This window comes from Cardiocondyla obscurior, linkage group LG05 (assembly GCF_019399895.1).
Source record: "Cardiocondyla obscurior isolate alpha-2009 linkage group LG05, Cobs3.1, whole genome shotgun sequence".
NCBI lineage: Eukaryota > Metazoa > Arthropoda > Insecta > Hymenoptera > Formicidae > Cardiocondyla > Cardiocondyla obscurior.
In genome coordinates, this window is record NC_091868.1 from 7,902,712 (window position 1) to 7,924,167 (window position 21,456).

The following is a 21,456-nucleotide window of genomic DNA, read 5'->3' on the forward strand; positions in this document are numbered from 1 at the left end:
CGTTTTATCCGCGATTAATTAATCCTCGGGTGAGCTTGCGATCGGCCAAAGTAAGATTTCTTGACGTGAAAATAATTCCGATCGCGTCCGAGCACACGCATACGTATGCGCGGGGGCCAAAGAAACGCCGACGCGGTCGCGGCTTCTTTCCCGTCTTGTCGCCGCGAAAAAGTCACCGTATCCTTAAAGGTAGCGCAAAATAATGACGCGCTTATCCGTCCCGTTCGAGCGAGTCGTTTTTAAACGGCACCGTACTGGCTCGCAGGTGCACGTAAATTCTTGAGAAAGACTTCCCGAAAAAAGAAAAATAAAAAAAGTCTACGGATCATCTAACGCGCGCGAGCTCTCGACCGGATTAAATAACGCGAATAAACCGATGAAATGTAATCCAGCTACTTCTAAGATCACATTTTTCCCGTGAGACTTCTCGGATAAGTATATCCCTTTGCAGGATTTTATTCCAACTTTCCACTTTGAAGGGATATTCGGCGAGGGACGCTCGAAAATATAATCGTGCGTCGACATCGCGTTGTGCGGTTTATCTCGCCGGCTTGTAGATAATCCGTGTAAACGCGCTGGATTTGCCTCGCGTTAGGCACGTTAGACTGGGACGACGCCACGTTGCGTATCGGCCGTACCCGACCTGCTTCTCCCCGGGCCTCGGGCCCGTTGAAGCGGACGACGAGCGGGGAAACTTTATCGCGAACGCAACGAACGGTTGACAGCTCGGTGATGCATCGGTAGCGATTTGCATTGGCGTCGGCTGCACGGGGGCTGCGAAAACCCGAGCAAAGAGATTCTCGCTATACTTCGGTTCGCATTCCGCTCGCGCTTTTATCACCCCGACGTTGCCCCCTGGATTTCTCCGTTTCGCGTTTCATTTCGTGTTAAACAAAACGAGGGACAGAAATGTTCAACGTCAGCAATAAGTGATCGAAAACAACGCGGCGGGCGGAATTACTGTCCGCCGTGTACAGCGAAACTCCGATGCTTTTATCAACTTGATACTGTTGCGCTACGTCGATTTAACTTGAGATGCCTTCCGAGTCGAACGAGGAGGTCTATATTGAGTAAACTCGATATCTTCTGTTTACTTAATTATCGATTAATTGATTTTACTTAGGTTTCAACTATCGACGTGTTTTTTTTTTATTTTGACACCAGCGAATAGTGGGCTGAGGAAACTGAGGAATTTTTTTTGTAGTTACGTTTGAACGGTTTTACTCGCAGACGTCCAGAAATAATAACCGTAAGTCACCGAGAAATTGATTTTCAAGTTCAAACAGGCACGAATGTAAACGGTCCCGAGCGAACCGTATCTTAACTTTGTTAACCCTGCTGTAGGTTCTCCGCAATATTGACACAAAGTCGGGGTAAGATAGATACGATATAGGTTGGTTCAATTATGGAATCGTGATTGGCAGGAAGCTGCGCCACTTGCGACAGCTTAGTGAAATATACTTCGCCATTATTTCACCAATGATGATTTTCGTTATCAACTCGTCTCGATCGCAGCGTATTCGATAATCGTGCAATTGTAACAAATTTATTTTCCATTAATTGCAAATTGATTTTCTGTTTGCCGCGGCGCTTTTCACGCGCAGATCTCTCTTTTGTGAAAATTTGTGAATTCTACGAGCGCGCGGAATTCCGGTACTGAAACTAATTTACTTTTCTTTAAGCTTGTAAAATTTCTCACAACGGTCGGATTCTCATCGTAACGCTCATAGTTTCCGCAGATAACCATCGCGATAATGTCGCCAATTTGTCTCGTGGAAAGCACTTCCCACGCGTCTACGCCGGCATTCATACTCGCAACGCCATAGCTTTCTAAGGAGCGAAAAATAGTCGGCATAGCAAAACTGAAGCGACACGGCGAAGCGTACGTTGCTCGCGCTTTTCTCGGTCCTCGTAGCATTACGGGTGATTTTCTAGCTAATTTGTAGTAAATAACCGAAGCTCGGAAACAAGCGGGCCGTATTTAGCGCGGAAGGCAAATACAAGTCTCGGTCTCGACAAATTTTGCTCGTGATTAAATACGTCGTTTTTCCCTTCGCCTCGATTACGGATTTTCACTTAAGCTCGCGCGAAGACTTACGACATTTAATTCTTACGAGTAATTAAACAGCGCGAGACTGCTCGCAAGGTGCCGGCAAGCGCAATTCAAGCCGGTCGCTTATCTGCGCCCGACGCGTTAAGAGAACTCATAAAGGACCGTTCCTATAAATCGGATTTCGCAGCGATCCTAATTAAGGGCCGACTACAGAATCTACCTTTAGGCGGGGCACGTTGCCAAATGCGCAGCATTTAAAATCCAGACCTTAAAAAGAAAAGAAAAAAAAAACATTCTGTAAAAGTTACTTGTCGAATTAATTGTCGAAAGTCCGCAGAATTATTCAGAGGCAATGTAAGGTAAAGATCTGTCGACCACCGCGATTAATATCGTCCAAGTCGTTATCTTACACATGTAATCAAAGGTCGAGTCGCGAATTAATCTTGCGCAGTCTCGAGTGTGTCGCATAATCGAACGGCTCGATTGGCGAATATTCGTCGATTCGTTCAGGGTCAACGGTGTCAGGTAGGCGACAGATCGGCACCCGCAGGCTCGGATATATGGAATACAGAATTGGAAGGCGACCGCGTAAGCCACGAGCACCGGGCATCTTTTCTCCATTCCCATTTCCACGCACCCGTCTACCTGTTCACCCATTTATCTCCCGATCTCGTCTCTTTTTCTCCCGGGCCTCTCTTTGCTTTCTCGCTTCTCCACACGCGACCGCCATCCGCGCGGCGTGTAAGAACGATGATTTACGGTTTTAAAGTCCCGTCTCGCTCGCGCTCGTCGATGACGGTACTCGCGGGTCTCTCTCTCTCTTCCTCCGGGAAAAACAGCCCGGCCGGTTTCAGCTGGCTTCTCCGCGCGGCGTCGAGACGCGCCGAGACCATCGTTGCTTGGTTGCCCGTGAAAAGTAAATACCGAACGTGGCAACGACTCGTTCATCTTCCGCGGCTTGCTGGACCGCCCTTGGCTTCTTCCATCTCTTCTGTCACCTCTTGTTAACCGCAAGCGGACTTTTCTATGATCACCCAGCCGCGATAAAGCGAGTGTACGGCTCTTATCAGCGCGTCCCATCGAACACGTCCAGGAACACGGCGAGCGGGCGCGAGACGCGGCTAACATTTTCTGCATCGTTGCGGTTTTCAACGAAAGGTGAACCCGGTAAATCGAGACCTCATTTTATCTTCGTTAATGCGCCTCTTTCCTCCCTCCTTCCCCGATATTTTGGGATCAAACGATCGGGTGGGCACTATTCAAAGAATCTAGATCGCTTTGACGAGGTTTATACGACGGAACGGTGACCGGATTCCGTAATCACCGAGACGACGAAATCGCCTCGCTAATTAATCCCCGAGACGAAATTTTCTTCTCGCCTCTTATCCGCGTGACAAATAAAACTCTCGACGATCGTGGGTGATAACGTGCCAACGACGAGATGGTTAAGGAGGGCGGGCGTTACGCGCGGCGCGAAGTTTCGACCGTTGCCGGCGATATATGCGTGCCGATAAGCTTCGATGGGGCGATACGTCGATAGCGCGATTCAGCCGTGAGAGCAGTTTCGGTTTATTATCGCGGGGCGATTCTTTCCTTCTCTGAATCGCGGCGTCAAGGTGAAATCACGGCGAGGAAGCGGGACCGCTTTCTGGGACCCGGAGCCGCCTCACGCCACCGCGGGGCGACGGATCCAATTAGGCGAGCGCATGAATCCATAATTCATTCCCTGATTAATTAGCGCGCGTACACACGGGAGGAAGGTGCGAGCGGAGGAAAGGACGGAGAGAACGGTGGAACGCGGATGGAACGACGGGGCGAGGGGGGAGGCGTGACGAGATCGGTGATCCTTCTCGGCCGCAGTTTACTCGCGCGGCGTGTAAGTGTGCGTGGCCGTGTAAACGCGCGGGAACAAAAGGAGTCGCTCTTACCACCAGCCTTGCGATAGCACCTACGTACGGGCCATGTAGTACTTGCGGCCGCGAGGTGTGTGCGGCCGCGCGTTTTATAGGGAGATAAAAGGCATCCCGACATGACAATCTCGCTCACCAGACCCCGCGGGAGATTATTATGAGCCGGTGTATCAAATTGGGATTCTCCTCGCGGAACGTTGTAAACGTTATTACGCGGAGCGCCGAACACTTCGCACTCTCGGCGGTAACAGGTGTTAAATTGATCAGATTATAATTTTTGCTTCTATTTCTTTTTGGCGATTTAAAGTTTCTTTTTTTGTAATCAATTATTTGTTTATTGATAAATAAAGAAAAAATTAAAATTAAATTTAAAACGAGATCTTTCCTGACCGAGCGAGTACAAATACGATGTAGTACGTCGACTTTTCCGGTCGGGCTTCGATATGCTGCAGCAGAGCAGGATACGACAACGCCCAATGTTGTTGTCGGCGCGAAAGAAATCTGTTCTCGCATTGCTGCTCGCTGTATTAAACGCGATGATTGCCGGGAACGCGGTGAATGCGGAGCGCGTGCTCGCTCGCGAGGAAGATCACCTCCGGTTTCGCGTCGGGCATAGCGCAGAAAAAGACGGGAGGAAGGCAGGAAGTAGTTATATCATTTCACCGTAAGATTTACTTGACGCGCAATCGACAGACGTTCTTATCAGCGATCGCAGACGGAGTCTCACCTCTTGGACAAATGATACGTTCGTCGCGCGTGTCTCGGAAACGATACGCCGGTAATTCGACGATGCGATTATCGAACGTTTCGTATCCTGATTGAACGGGCGATGCATCATCGGCCGTTGCGCGTTCTTTATCGCGCGGCGCTCAGGTGAAAATAGAGGAAATGGAGGGTGATGGATCGCGAACGCGTTTGCAGTTTACCACGTCGGCGGAATTGCAAACACAAATAGTTAACCGCGAGCACTGCAGAGGAAATGGCACTTTTAGTCCATCGATATTCGATTGCATTGAACATATAAAAAAAAAAAAAAAAACGAATGGATATTCCGCCGAGATAAAAATCCTTCGAGATCGATCGAGCAACAGCGGAGTTGTTTATTGCAGCTTTGACGGCTCCGCAATTTTCAAGATTAATTAAGTCAATAATTACGTTCCCGTTTGAACTGTCGCGATGGCAAAGCCGACGTCGGACTGATCAAAGAATATGTTTGCGGCCCGATGAAAATTTAACGGAGCACCGTGTATACCGTGGTAAACGTGCCGCTTTCACGCGGGCTTTGGTAAATCTGATCTTACGTGTGTATATTCTGGGAATCGCGCGGGACTCGAGTAACAGTTGCAGTTTTGCGTACCGGCGACGGATACGCGAGTAGAAAGAAAGGCCCGTATTTCAGTCGCAAAATCCCGTACGCGATATTCGAAATATCTTCCGCTTTTTACCAGCGTGACGGTTGTCGAGTGTCCCGTAATCACGTCGCGTGAAATATATGTACGAGTTATACGTCACGTACATCCTTTCTGCATTATATTAAAAAAAAAAAAAAAAAAAAAAGTGCGGAACGTTATAACTTCCATCTTTCCTCATAGTCGCATATTTTTTAAAAAACATTTTATATTTGTTAATTACAAATGTTTACTATTAACTAACACTTTAATTTGCTTAAAACAACGCATTTAAATTGTAAAACATATTTTTAAGGTATAAAATTTTATCACTTCTCCAATTTAAACTCTTTTATCATGTTTATTTTGGTGAAATTTTTAGAATTTTTTATTGCTTGTTATGAGATTTTTACAGGCGACATGCCTGAAACACTGTTGCAGCACGCGGCGGAACCGTTAACGTTCGAAATGCGCGAAAGCGCGCTGTATATTCGCATAAAAGCCCGAAGTGCATGTTGTCAAGCGCGAATGTGCGTATCACACCCAGGGGCTTTAACAAATAGTTCCGGTTATCGGTGCTTTCGCGCGACTTAAGCTCTCCCTTTCTGTCTCGCGCGCGCTCTGCATGCTGCACCGTTAATAAACCCGCCCTGAAGGAGAAGCGTGCATTCGAAGGCCAAGTTTAGATGTCCAGATTCAACGGAGAAGATAGATACCAGAAGCTCACTGCATGTAAACTATGCAGAGTTAACTTGCCGAAAGATATATATATATACATATATATATGCGCGTCGTGCGTCAAACGCCCTGTTCACCAAGTTGTGCTACTCCGCATCTCGGACGGAAGCTGCTCTAATAACTAACGCGATACGCGGCGAGTGAATAAATCGTCACTAAAGTAAATGCCTTTCAGAAAAATATGGTAAAATCGAAAGACGCGCCATCCGCATACAGCTGAGAAGTATTCGTTTTATTCGTTTCTCCGCTTTACCGCAAATTTATTAGGTAACGCCGCGAAATTAACATGCAGATTTATGAATAAAATATCACTTTAATTCCTTTATGTATTTATACTTCGAAATTCCGGAGGATTCCGGGACAAATTGAAAATTACAATAAAAGCGGTACATTACGAGGCTGAAATTAATTATACGTAATTTATTTGCATCTCGCCTTTGCGAAGAAATTCGCCGTCGCGAAATCGTGGACATTCTTCCCGCAATAAATTGAAGCTCCGCGTGAAGCCCGCATTAATCCCGTCTCGTTGTAAAAAATTAAAGAATTTCTTTTTCTTTTTTTTTTTTTTTTTTGGAGCTCGTTAAATCAAGAAATTAGCATAATTGAAAATATTCCATGGACGACACGCGGAATTTATGCGCTATGTTAATTGCGACGGTGTTTATCGCAGCGTTAGCATACAGTTAAATCTGCGGACGACGGCGGAAACTCTTTCGAACGATGATGCAAGATCATCGAGAGGCAGCGGGATGAATCCCGACGGGCCGTTTCGCGCTCCTTGGTTTTTCTCCGCTCTGCAAGCGACAGAGGCGAGGGGAGGTACGGTGAATTTATGATTAATGCTCGTGAAACGCGCGATTTGATATAAAACCCAACACCATCTGACCGCCGTCAGTTTCGCCGTCTAACGAGGGAGCATAACGCATACCTTATCCATACCTCGCCATAAATCTCGTCGCGCGTTTTGATTTACGTACCTTTAAGAGCGTTTGCAAAGAAACGCGCGATATCACGGTGGAGCTGGCGCGGCTGCTGCCGTGCTCGCGCATTCACGCTGCTCGGCTGGCTGTTCTTTTTTATTTTTTTTTATTTTTTTTATTTTTTTTTTTTATTTACGAGCCCCGGATGTAACCCCGACTTTCCCTCGCCGCGGTGAAAATCGAAAATCTCGGAAAAAAGGATTGACAGCGGACAAATCGGCGTTTCAACGCGGCTTTCACGCGCGTCGAGGCTTGGTTTTTTTCCCCGTGACCCACACCCCAAGGTGAGACGAGCGATAGATCTCGTCCTTTGCGACGATCGATCGGGCGGGAGCGAAAATAGACAGCTTAGTGGGAAGGATTTGCGCGATATTAATATGCATAAACTTTTAATCGGCTGTCGCGATGCCGACGGGCGACCGGATCGGCGGCGCTTATGCAAGCACGCGCTATTCGCAGAAGCCTGTTACGAGCGAGGGCAGACGTGGGAGAGCAAAAGGAGTACGAAATTTCCATGAAACAGGAGTGTGCCGTGGCCCAAACAACGCTGGTCAGCAGCCCGCATATCTCAGGCAGCCGAGGCCGAGGGTTTTAAAAGTGATTCATTGCCGAGGTCCTTCCTGCCTCCCTCGTATTACCCCTCGTTTTATGCAATGCATTAATGGATTTCGTTGAATACGTCTTATGTATATATAGTAGTTCCTCGTATAGCTCGCCGATATATCAACATCGCGAAGGATCAATTTATATTACGTAGCGATCCTTTTCGCGATGCCCCGCTGTTCTCTTCTAAAAAATATAAAGCAAAGTGAATAAAAAAAAGGGGGAAAATTTTCCTAGATCACCGCAGCGATCAGGTGGTCAATTTTTTTTTATATATAAAATGACGAGGTAACGACTGAACGAGATACGCGTGAGGATTGCGAAACCGTCGGATGAAAGCTTAGACGCACGTCGAGGACTACATGATCGACGCTCGCACTCATTATGGCGTAATCGCGCTCTCGCGCTACGATTCATAATAACAGCGTTCTCTGTAACATTGTCGGGGCGGTGCGCGGGGTCTTGTCGGAGGGGGATCGCGATAATACGTCGTTGACGGGTTCAGGCCTTCGGAGGCGAGCTCCGTAACGAAGCGAAAATCAAAAGCGCATACGTCTCTATTGAGACGCATCGAGGCCTCGCTTCCGCGCAGCTGCGGCGGATGCTGCATCTCGTTGCATTTCGTTATACGCGCGCTCACGGCGATCGGCCGTATCGGGGATTCGAGCCACACACGTAGCTCGGGGCTCTCCCTTAATCCAGCGCGGGTGCACGTACGTCGACCGCGACGGCGTCTTATAAATAGCGACGCCTCGCGTCGGGGCGCCTAGCAGTTAACAAACGGTAAAACTAACACTGCCTCCTACGATAACATTTCGCTCCGGTCACGTGTTTTCCGCGGCACGACTATTATAAGATCCCACGACTGCTTTTCGATTCCTTTCTCTGCCCTTTTCTCTCCCGGTCTCTTTCCTTCTTTTCGCTCTCCCCTGTCGTCTCTCTTCGTCCTTTCTCGCTGTACCCTTTCGGGCTTCCCTCGTTCCTCGTTTTCTCCGCCAGTCCTCGGTTCTTTATCACTCGCAGACATGCGGGCTCCTTCGAATAAAGTTGTATTTACGTGCAAAAATTTAATTACGATCCAGCAAAACGTAAGTAAATACTTGCGTGAAATAACGATGCGCGAATTAAAAAAATAAGCCTCCTCGTACCTTCCCGAAGCCGATCGTGCCCGATGACTGTCTAAATGCATTTAGGCGAAGAAAATTTTATTCCACCGTGACATATTTATACGCGACGCATAAAAGGGCCCTTATTCGAATAGAGTTATTCCTATTCAAGAATAACACTCCATTCTTCCACTCGTTATTCGTGAATTTATCCGGGCTCTCGGGGCCCCGACACCCCACAGCCTCCGCGAGAGGCGTACCGGTTTCGAAACCGGGTATCCAGCGGCCGATCGAAGCCGACCCCGACGTTGATTTATGTACGAGACATTCGAGCACGCTACGCCCTTGCTCGTTAAGGTCGACCGAGCGGAGAGCAGCCAGACGCATCCCGCGCCGACCGGCTATTTAGGCATCGATCGCCGACTCGGACTTTTACGAAAGAGCCGGGTACGCGCGGATACGGCTCGCCCCGGAGTTACCCAGCCCAGGATTGCCGAAACGGCATCGTGCCGCTTTAATAGTCCGAATTGCAAACGAAGCGGGACCCGTGCGTGCGCTCTGCCCCGAACCGATCGCCCGGCGGTCGTCGCGCTCCTCGCTCTCGGGATTAAACTCGAAGGTAACTCACTCGGTACGCCCAGTCTCCCCCGAAACCCGATGAATACTCCATCTCCAACGAGCACTCCCTCGTCCTGCGAGTTACGCGGTTATTCGCGGAACGAGTTATTAGCGAGAATTGATGTTTGCTCTCTTGATGCCAGGAAACTGCTGTTGAATACCGAACAGCTCGCCTCCGTGTTCAATCAAATATACAAAGCTATAGATTTCTCGCATATTTTATTATTGCGAGCGCGCTTTTAAACATTTATTGAAGGAAGCGTGTTTGCTTTTTTATTGATGAAATTTTGGAAACTCGTTGCGAAATTAATATGATGCAGTTATTTACTTTTAACGCAGTTTTTACTTTTAATAAATTAAACATAATTATTTATTAAACTCATAATTATATATTAAACTCGTAATTATATATTAAAAATATGTAACAGGATATTTTTTGTTTTTTGTTACAGATTATCGTAAGAACTATGCAGCCATGAGCCGAACATTTTTGAGCACGAGACGCGCGCGACGGACAAAACTATTTCCCACACGAACAATGAATCCGTTTACGTTGCTTGTGCTAGCGACGACGTTTTCGTACGCGTTTTCGGAATCGGCGATAAATCCGGTAGGTAGTATCGTTGGATCGGGATCAGGAGTTTCTTCTTCATCTGGCAGCTCGTCATCCTCGTCGTCGGTTATCGGCATAGTGTCCGACGGTTCGAATTCTAACGGGAACGGAGTTGGTGGAAACGGGAACGGCATCGGTGGTGTCGGTGCTAGTATCGGCGGCGGACATTCCGGCATCCATGGAGGCGGCGGTGGACATTCGGGCATCGGTGGCAGCAACGGAAAGGGCCGCTGCGAAGAGATCACCATTCCGATGTGTCGCGGCATCGGCTATAATCTCACCGCGATGCCAAACGAGCTGAATCACGACACGCAAGACGAGGCCGGCTTGGAGGTACATCAGTTCTGGCCGCTGGTCGAGATAAAATGCTCGGCGGACCTCAAGTTCTTCCTGTGCTCAATGTACGCGCCGATCTGCATACCGGAGTATTCGAAACCGCTGCCGGCTTGCCGCAGCGTGTGCGAGCGAGCGCGAACGGGCTGCGCGCCCTTGATGCAGCAGTACGGCTTTTCGTGGCCGGAGAGAATGGCGTGCGAGCGTCTACCGAATCACGGCGACCCGGAGAACCTGTGCATGGAGCAGGATAATCATACCAGCACTAGTACGGGCCCAGGAGGCAACGGTGGTGCGGCGAGCAACGGAGTCCCGGCGCCGCCGGGCCCACCGGCGCGGCCCACGAGACCGAGCAAGACTTCGCAGCCAGCCCGCTGCAAGCCGGGCAAGAATCAAAAAAACTGCCAGCACCCCCCGGGGGAGAGGACGAGGGACTGCGCGTGCAGATGCAGGGCGCCCCTCGTGCCCCTGGGGGCGGGTGGTCCGGTGATGTCAGGACCGATAAGCGGCATCACCGGCAGCGTCATCGGGACCGGCAGCATAGGGGCCAACACGGGAGCTGGCCTAGCCGGCATGGCCGTAAGTGGGATAATACCGGCCCAGGCTCCACCATCAATGGGTATCGGTCGAAGCATCATCCAGGAAATCGCGGGGGTACCGGACTGTGCCCTGCCGTGCCGCGGCGCGTTCTTCACCAACGAAGAGCGCGAGTTCGCGGCCGTTTGGCTGGCACTTTGGAGCGGCCTGTGCGCCGCCTGCACTCTCGTGACCGTCATCACGTTCTTAATCGACACCCAGCGTTTCAAGTATCCTGAGCGGCCCATCGTCTTCTTGTCGGCTTGCTACTTCGTGGTATCCATAGGCTACTTATCTCGCAGCGTTCTTGGTCACGAAGAAATCGCCTGCGACGGTCCAGCTCTGAAGTCGGGCGCTCAGGGCCCGGGCGCCTGCGTCACCGTTTTCCTCATGATTTATTTCTTCGGTATGGCTTCTTCCGTGTGGTGGGTCATCCTGGCATTCACGTGGTTCCTCGCAGCCGGCTTGAAATGGGGCAACGAGGCGATAGCGTCGTACTCGCAATATTTTCATTTAGTGGCGTGGCTAGCGCCGACCGTGCAAACAGTTTGGGCGTATATTGCGGGTGGCGTCGCCGGTGATCCGGTAATGGGAGTTTGCACGGTCGCTCCCGAGGGAGTGCGCAATTTCATCTTGGCGCCCCTCTTCGTCTACCTTCTGCTGGGCACGACCTTTCTTTTGGCCGGTTTTGTGAGTCTCTTCCGAATTCGATCGGTCATCAAGCGTCAGCCGGGCGCTAAGGCGGACAAGCTAGAGAAACTGATGATACGCATCGGTGTGTTCAGCGTGCTTTATACCTTGCCGGCCGGCGTGGTGTTGGCGTGCCATATTTACGAGTCGTCCCTGCGAGATGAGTGGCTCAGTTCCCTGGCGTGCCCGTGCCGTCCGCGGGCGAGGCCTCTCTACTCCATCCTGATGCTGAAGTACTTCATGGCCCTCGCAGTCGGCATTACCTCGGGGGTCTGGATCTGGAGCGGCAAGACGGTCGATTCATGGAAACGATTATGGAGGCGTTTGTTCGGCGGTGATCGCAGCCACATAGGCGCCGGTGCCGGGATGGTGGCCGGCGTGACCGGCGTCGGCGGCGGGATCGGCAGCGTGGGTATCAAGGGTGTCATGGGCCGCGGGATCGCGATGCCATATCCGTCGGCACCGGGCCCGGGCAGCGCTCTTCTACCACCCGGGAGCGTCGCCAGCGCGTCCCAGCATCACCTGCATCATCACGTGCTCAAACAGCCGCCGCTTTCGCACGTATGACGTCACCAGTCCGCGGGAGGCGACATGAACACCGCTGGATGCGCCGAGCAGTCACAGCAGCAAGAGAGGCCTTCCGCCCTCAGCAATTACGGGCCTATCTAGCCTTTCGCCTCGGCCTCGCGCAGGCACAACGCGACGCCGCACACGACGCCACATACGGCGCCGCACACGCCCCATTCAGCAGCGACCATCTACTCCAGAAGATCGCTCGCGTCCACGACGGGGCCGTTGACACCGGCGCACGGAATCGCGCCGTCGTACACACAGGCAACGGAAGTGTGAAGGAGAACACGTGGAGGTGCAATATGAAGATTGAACGATGTAGCGGCCCGGCTTCGGCGTTATCGGGCGCATCTTCCGTACAATGAACGTCGAGCGGGCCGCGGTGCTTCTCGATTACCCGATATACGTATTAGTTCGTACGTGTTTTTCTCCCGCGGGAATCTCAAGAAATTCTCTCTTCAGCTCGCGCCGTCGGGGACTTCTTCGGCGCCCACGTCTTGCCAGTCAATTCAAGAAACTGTCCCGCGGAGGGACGAGTCCCGAGCGAAGCGGCGCTTTGATATTATCGTTAGAGAGAATTGCTCGAGTGTCGCGGTATAGTGAGATTGTGATTTAAAAGAAAGACTCGGTGGACAAAGATCGATTGATTTCCCAATCTTTATCCGTACATATCTATCTATCTGTCTCCCTTTCTAATCTTTTTTACATTCTCGTAAGGCGGTGCTCGTAAAGTCCGCCACCGTGTCCGTCTAACGTGTATTGTCTCGTCTATTTATCTAATGTAGCCATTAAAGAGCCATGTTGTAGATGCACACACGCGGATGTAACGCGCGCGCGAAAAGTGGTGGCCTGCTCTTCTCTCTCCGCCCACCTTTTTTCCCGGAAAGGAGAAAAAAAAAAAAAAAAAAAAAAAAAATGAAACTGCCGTAGTGATCGTATACCGAAAGATGTTTCCTTTTCGGGAAAGGTATCCTTTCTCTCGTGTACCCAGTTCTTCGTCACTGCCGCCCTTCGCGATCGAGCGGTCGCGAAATTTTGAAAGTAACTTCGACTGGGAGCGGCAGGCCACCGCCGTTCGCGGTAAACGCGCGACGGAAAAGCGAGTGTACAGGATAAAACTGTAGGTAGCAAACCGAGAAGGATGGACAACTGTAAATACTGTTCTTCAATGTTAGTCGACGTTGTAAATAAAATGGTCGCCAGACTCGTAGGATGTTAAAACGCGAGGGACGGTCGCGTTTGTGGAGAGTGCTATGTCCTCTTTTTTTTTTTTTTTTTTTTTTCCACGAACAATTGTTAGACAAAACTGTTTGTACTCGGTATGAACGAAAAGAATACGCTAATTGGTTCGCAGTTATGCAATGTCGAATCGGGACGCCGCTTTCGCTAACTTTCCTCGAGATTAATATTCATTTTAAGTCCGTTCGTCGGAAGATTTAATCAGATGCATCTCTTTGTTTCACTTAATTAATTGAAATTTGTCAAGATGTTTCTAAATGACGATCGAACCGTTGATATTCGATTCATTTTAATCCACATTTATAGATGTTTGAAGTACTCTGAGATCTAGCAATATATGTTATTTTATTGATCCGATCTTATGCTATTTCTATATACCATGGTAATCGTTCCGATCTTATGGTAATACGGACTTGGTTGCCAGCTTACCTTCAAGAACAAGACGAAGATTGTCCTCTCCGTTTAATTACTTTTAGAATGGAAATTATTAAATTCCAGAAATTACTTTTCAGAATTAACCATGAGGGATCAACGACTTCCCTCGCAATTGCACTAGGGATTAATGCTCGATCTAATTTAAAAGAATTTTTTTCATGTGAACGCATATATCTTGTTATCAAAGACGATTTACGTCCGGCGGAATTAGGTATTTATCTCTTATTAGCAAGGAAATTTAAAATCCATTTGTTAATATTTTAATACGGTCTGGAAGTCAATTGCGTCGATCGACGGTTATATTGACGAACCGAGCTTTAAGCTGACGCTTTCCAGCGCAGATGGCTGGTATAAATAAAATAACAGCGCGAGATCAATGTTTAATTGGTTTAATGGTAGAATATCTGAAACGATATAAATTTTTTCTTATATTTACTAGAGTGGAATATTAGCAATTAAACAATGCAAGCCGTTCCGAGCGCGATTTACGTCACTTGACGATATGCTCTTCATTTCTTTCGATGACTAGTCCGTCCGATCTCGTTCTTCTGTCAATAATTAATTTGAATTACGAGCCGCGGGACGAACGTTTATCATGTTAGGTTATTGAAATAAACTCACACAATTGCCGTAATCTCGATCCAGCACGTGGAACGCGAGTTATTATTGTCTGGGAAAGAAAAGACGTCGCATAATGACGCGATATCAACTTCACGAAGCCGTAAAATTAAGATTTCATTGGCGGTATCGGATATCGCCCGGCAATTGCGCTTGCATTTACGCATTCATTATGTATACGCAAACGTAGAAAATGTCGAGATCGAAAACAATCACCGCTGCTCCTATTTTACAAATTATTTATTAAATAAAAGAAGCTTTTCATTGCGAGGGTAAAAAATTTCTCTCAACTGTTCGAAAGTATAAAATGTTAAAATTCATGTATCTGCCGTTAATTACGTAAATTGAAAGCACGGATTATATTGGGTAGCAATTAAATTCTCTTCATTCAAAATCAAGGTTTGCAATAAAATTCAACAGTCAAGATACTCTTCTAATTAATTGCAACTGATCGAACTTTTATCGCAGGGAATTCTTTTAAAGATTAATGAAAAATTTATGGTGCACATTTTAAATATCGGATACTGCTTCGACGCATACAACTATTCCTTGTCTCGATGGCAAAGGTTACCGCGATAGCGGCGATCGGACTTGTTTTTCTCCGCGGAATCTATCGTCGCGGTAATAATATACGAACGGTAATAATATGTGCAACATGATTCTTTAAAGTTCTGATCCAGATTAACGATCGATTGACAGCAACGTCGCGTTTCTTCGTCCGCTGGGGAAACGTATGGGGAATGGCTGAGGAGACGGGTTGTATTTCCAGCCATCGCCGTTAATGATTGAGAAAGATGGATTCAATAATTTCGTATAAATAGCTCAAGTACCTCGGGCGGTTCTGCTTAATTAATTGGACATTCGTTTCACGACGGGGAACGGGCACAGCACGATCGAAGTGGCAACGTGATGCCCACGCCGGCGGTCGGTCGGCGTTGTTTCGTCACCGCGATGCTTTTTCGACGACGACGTCGTGACGATCCAATTAGAAGCAACGCGTAACTCGATCGAGTTGATACAACAACAATTACGAGAGCGGCTGCGGGACAGATCTCTATCTGTTGGCCCAAGTAGCTCGAGCGCATAGCCCTCGAAGAGCGCGAGCCATAAATTCGAACCGCACCCCTTCTGCCAGGCGTCTTTCTTCCTCGGCCCCATTACACGGTGACTCACGTTACCGGGGGTGGTGGTTCACCCGCCGACTTGGCTGGCGGTGTGCCCAACGATGCAGTCGTTGTCTTCTTATCAGGGGTTACTCGAGGAATACGAAACTTCGTAGTGGCGACGACACGGCGTAACTTTGCAAATTGAATCGTAAAAAAAATCTGAATATTTTCCCTCTTGAGGTAAGATACATCAAGTGAATTATAATTTATCGCACGCCCGTGCGCTAATGAAGGAGCCTACGCCACCTGCAAAATAAATTTGGATCTGAATTAACATGGGAAAGAAGAACGGTGAGTGGTGGACGGGAAGCAAACTTGACGCAGAGAAATTAAATAATAATAAAATGTATTAAAAATCGTATACATTTTGGATATATACGCGTAATGTACGTACACGCGGCCGTATATATATGCATATGTACATACGTATATATATGCATATATAAATATTCACATATATTTTTATATTTCTGTAACCGGCGACAGTTAATTACATCTATGGTTACTATGGCAACATAAAAATTGTATAGAGCGGCCGACGGCGTGTAAAACTCATCGCGCCATCCAGAACGTAAATGATTAAACGAGAGACACGATACACGGATAAAAAAAAAAATTAATAAAATAAGGGGGAGGACAGAGAGGCTCGATATCGCGCCTCCGTTGTAAAGAACGGGCGGAACTATTCTGCACACCAGTTTTGAAACACACTCGTAATACACACAGTATTCTTCTTTTTATTGACAATTAGTTAGACAAAAAGTGGCTTGTTCGCATTCCTCTAATTCTCTCTCTTTTTTTTTATTTTTCTTCTTTCAATCCTTTTGCTTATGCTCTGCGCTCGTAACATCTCGTAAAAAAATATAGCAGGCAGTGATCCAGGATTGTCAATACCGTATGGCTTCGTCTACGTTACCGCCTTGAATTAAAGTTGAAAATAAAATTTCGCTTTATTGCCTTATGATACTTTTACAGGGCTTAAACAGGCTCCTTAAATCGCAATAAGTACGTCATTTGTAATTCGCTCGATGTAATTGCGTCGATGTAAAATTAAAGTTTCAGTGCGTCCGATCGTAGTTCGCTCACGAGATGCTGTAAAATTCTCCGATTCCACTTTTATCTTTTTTTAATTTTTTTTTTACTCTACGATTTCGGCTTCCGGTACTAGAAGAGGTTCTGGATTAACGGTATTGCTAGTGACTGACACCGTCACGCGTATAATACATACTTGAGGGCTGTTACTTCCGTTGTATCTCACGCGTAATCTCGCTCGGGGGACTATTTCTAGATCATCGGAATTTACATAAGAATCGCATACGCGCGCGTGCATAATTTTCCTCTACTTACTACGCTTCGGGGTGAGCGTGAATTTCCCTTCGCGCTCTTTCGCGCTGGAGGAAGGGTCGGCCGCCCTTTTACGTGCTCACGTTATCACGTCGGGCACCCTTCGCGACACGTGCGCAAAGAAGCCGACCACCGCGCTCAAAGTACAGTAAAAATTAAAAAAAATAAAAAAAGATAAAAAATAGAAAATAAGAAGAAAAGATTGTCGCGTTTCTTTATTCTCCATTACCGGTTCCGCCGACAGTTGGGACTTGATGGACGTGAACGCGACAAGACAGCGCGGCACGTCTATGCTTATTTACGTTGTAAAAAGATTCGAACTAGCACATCCACGTGTGTTAAATTACATGTGATCTTCGCGAGACAGACTTATCTATGTATTATAATATATCTAGATGTATATTTGTATTATGCATTCTGGGACGCGTACGAATCTAACTCCGCGACGATTGTCCGCTCGTGGCAGCAAAGACTTGATTCTACTATTACAAAATTAAATTAATTTCTGTAAAAATTATCGATTATTTCGAATTATGTTGTACAATCTGAAATTATAAATTATATATATATATTTATTTGTCATAAACTAAAAAATATATAACATATGTATATGATTTTATAAGATTTAGATATTTCTAAACTAAAATTTCAACCATACCATTATTATATATATATTATATATAAAAATATATATCGTATTACCATAAGATCGGATCAATTAAATAATTATTTTTATGTTTTTTCTTGCGCAATGTGGAAAACGTGGATCCATAAGAGTTATATAAAGCATTAAAAAAAAAAAGAAGAAGCAATAAAAAATTTTAATAGGTGAATTTCCGAATATTATTTAGTACCAGATAACGTCGCGCCAGCGAAGAAAAGAGAGGCTTCGTTATTTCGGCCCTGAAATAATATCAGCCTGTCCACAAAGTCTTGACGCGTTGAAATAATATTTTCACAAGGGCGTCTGTCCGTCGCGTCGTAACCCAGAATCTGGGAGGTACAATATCGCTGTTTTTCGAACGGTCGTCTCATCGCCCTCGAACGTTCCGATGAGCTTCGGTCACCGACATCTCGTGGATCGATCTGCTAGAGGTAAATGCACCAGATCTCGTGCTCTGACGGAACAGCACGAAACAGCTAACCGGAAACTGCACAAGATATTTTATGCCAAACGTGTGCCAAGCATATAATTTTAAGTTAAAAAAAAAAAAAGAAGAGAAAACAAAATTGTGGCTGCGCAAGGCTACGTTTTTATTTAAACTTTACATCTATATCTAGATCTTCGAGTTTATGTTTAGTTAGGGCCATAATAATAATTTTGACTATCTCCCGGCGAGCTAAGGGAAAATCAAGCGTAACGAAGCGTACTCGCATATGCACGCGAATTCAACCGGCGATATTTTATCGCGTGTTACGACATTCGTGCATGGCTGCTTGAATGAGGGTGGCGACATTTGAGTACTGTAACCCCTTTCGTGTTTCTGATATAATCTCTCTTTCTCTCTCTCTCTCTCTTTCTCTGTTAAATATGCTAATGTGTTTTTTTTTTTATATTTTATAAGCGCGTGCATTTCTTTGATGACGCATAATAAAAGTATCGTATGGAGTATGAAATGCATTTGCGAGGAGCGAGAATTTAATTATAATCAAACAACCAACAAGAGCAATAATTATTTAATGAAATTACCATTTATCGGAAACACAAAACAATGGGATTACTCTTGAGGCTGCTTCGACGGTGCATAATGCCTCTTCGAGGCTTCTTTCTTCGTTGAGATTATCGGATTATCGCTCGAAAACGGTACGTTTACTTCTCCTCTCGATTCTTATCTGGAACAGGCATTAGTCTTTTTTTTTTTTTGTTAATTAAGTATACATATTAATATATTACAAAAATATATTTTTTTATATTCTCCGCATGACTAATATTCAGCGCGTATTGAGACTCAAACTACCGCGGCGGTCCGCGGGCCCGGCGACCGGCAGTCTGGACAGTCGAGCGCGCTAGATAAGTCAGGACGCGCAGTAGAGTTTAGATATCTAGCTTTTCTAGCTCGTTATTAGCTGGTAATAATGAGTGTTAAATTTCTAGCTCAGTGCTGGACAGTTTTACTAAACAGTCACGAGACGAACCACGAATCGGCCAGCTAATTATCAGGTAACTGTGGGAATCAATTTCCACTCGGATAGTTTACTGCTAAAAATGATTAATTAATTTATATTCTAAGTCGGTTTTCTAAAGCAAAGAGTCGCGGTACCATTAAATTTATTAAAAAGAAGAAGGGAACATTATTTTCGGTGTCAAAATGGAGGCTTGAATTCCTTCGACGTACACGCACTCGAATTGCGCTCGTCGCTTATTAAGATCTACTTCAAGCGGACAGCGGGGGTACGATATAAAGTATTACATTTGCACGCGGTCGTTCGTACGCCTCGGCGAGATGCCACGCGCATTGCTTGCGTGGCTGCATTATCAGGATGAATTTACAACGTCGTTTGGCGATCCGCACTTCGCGGGCGGACCATAACGAACCTGTTAGTGCGGAACGTAGTTACGGCGCCCACACACGGCGAGTACGATTTTAGCCCAGCATCCCGACGCGCTCGCGCGCGACTGCCCTTTTCCCGACTAACCCGAAAGCCGACGGGTATTGTGCATATTCTAGCCCCGCTTTAACGAGATTTTGCCCGGGCTAATTGCAGCACTGCCGAGACGTATCTCCATATAAGTGACGAAGGCGGCGATAAAAACGATCCCGCGAGAATAAAAATGACGGGCTTCGATGATATTCCCGTCGCCTCTCAAGGCTTACCGGTATACCCTTGTTATGAATAATCAAATTGTCGCCTTACGTAACTTATCCCCGCGAGACGCTTCATATACCGGCGGCTATTTTTATTTTCGGACGTTTAATTTTTACCGACGACTCGCCCCGGTGCCGGGTATATTCGTTCGATTGGCAATGAATTTCATTACGCGATAACCTTGTGAATTTAATTGCGCCCTGGTGAAGTGGGGAAATTTGTTAATTTCAATGGCGAGAACGCAGGTAGAATTTCGTTACTGTCGTTCATCCGTTATTCGTCCGGAACCCGACACTGGTTCGTTTTGTTCCTGTGATATTGATATTATTTAAATTAATATTAAATTCCAATGCTTTTGGACATTTAATCAAATGACCGTGCTGGACCGAGACTCTTCAGCAACGTTTATTTTCATCCCGTTTAGTCAATGGTCGGATGCGTTCGCGCCCGAAGGGCTCGAAGGCAGCTACGTTTCACGCGCGACGGCCAATCGATCGTTCTGCATCTCTCGGTTATTGGGTGCTGTATCATGGGGAATCGATCGTCTCCATTCTCGAGGAGAATGGAACGAAAAAACCGACGAAGGGTACCGACGATTATAAGCCGCCGTATGCGCACGCACGTGTTCGAAACGTTTTCGTCGCCTCCGTCAACTCAATTTCGCCAAAATACACGGACGAGGGCTTGCACATCCGTTTCCGTTCGTTTGTAAAAAAAAAAAAAAAAAAAAAACGCTTTACGGCGGTGCCGCTACCGAGAAGCAAGTTCCGTGGTTCCCTTTAATAATAAATGGTAATTAACTGAACTCAAATGATGATTGACGCAGGAAAAACAAAATCGTGGCAAAACGATATATAGATATCCCGTTTTTGGTGCTCGTGAGCTTTCAAATGCGACGCAGCCGGCGGACTCGACTCCGCAAGTCGGCTGGGATTAATTCGGCCCTTCGAACACCTACGTAGAAATGGAAGACGGTAATCCGACACCCGGGTTGTCAGCCCGGCAGGAAACGGCCGAGGGACTTTGGGACGAGGGAGAGAGAAGAAACGGGCGCGAGAGCGACGAGACGACGCAGCTTCGCGACGCCAGGCACGACCCCGGAATTCGCTCGTCGATATGTTTTATTGTCCCGCGAATCGTAAAAGAGCGGCGACGTCCGGTCGCGTCTATTTTACGACGTATTATAATGAACGATGCCAAGCCAGACTCCGTTAGCTTCTCGGCGGCGCGGCTGGTCGCAATCTCGGCGTTTAATGCCCTCGCGGAGAGCCCGCGTTTTACATCGCGATCCGCGTCCGGATAAATCGAACAGTCGACAACCGGCGCGCGATGATTGCTTTCGATTTGATCCGATTTCGAGCGGCGACGCGCGAGAAGGGAAAGAGGGCAGCCGAGGTCGGGCAGTTGCATTTGCACGCTCCATAAACGATTAATACGCTCTCTCGTCACGTCCCACGTGTCGGATGACGGCGCGACGCGCGAGAGCACGCATTCCCCGCGCGAGATCGACCGCTCTCTCCGCGACAGGAAGGTCCTTTCCCCCTTCCTTCCCCCCCGACTTCGTCCGAAGTCTTCCTGAGCGAATATTATAGGCGTGATGGACTCGTTCTCGACCGCGACACACTCGTCAGCTATGAATATCCGACTACCATTCATCACACCTGTGAT

General features: G+C 47.3%; 1 protein-coding gene across 3 annotated transcripts in view; it reads left to right on the forward strand.

The window, feature by feature from the left end:
• The window catches only part of Fz2 (frizzled 2), a 61,301-nt gene extending 44,952 nt beyond the window's left edge, over positions 1-16,349 (forward strand). For all 3 annotated transcript variants that reach the window (XM_070656974.1, XM_070656973.1, XM_070656972.1), the window contains exon 2: positions 9,849-16,349. In XM_070656974.1, the coding sequence (XP_070513075.1) occupies positions 9,872-12,175 (2,304 nt within the window). In that variant the 5' untranslated portion in view covers positions 9,849-9,871 and the 3' untranslated portion in view covers positions 12,176-16,349. The remainder of the gene's footprint in view (positions 1-9,848) is intronic.
• The last annotated feature ends 5,107 nt before the right edge of the window (positions 16,350-21,456 follow it).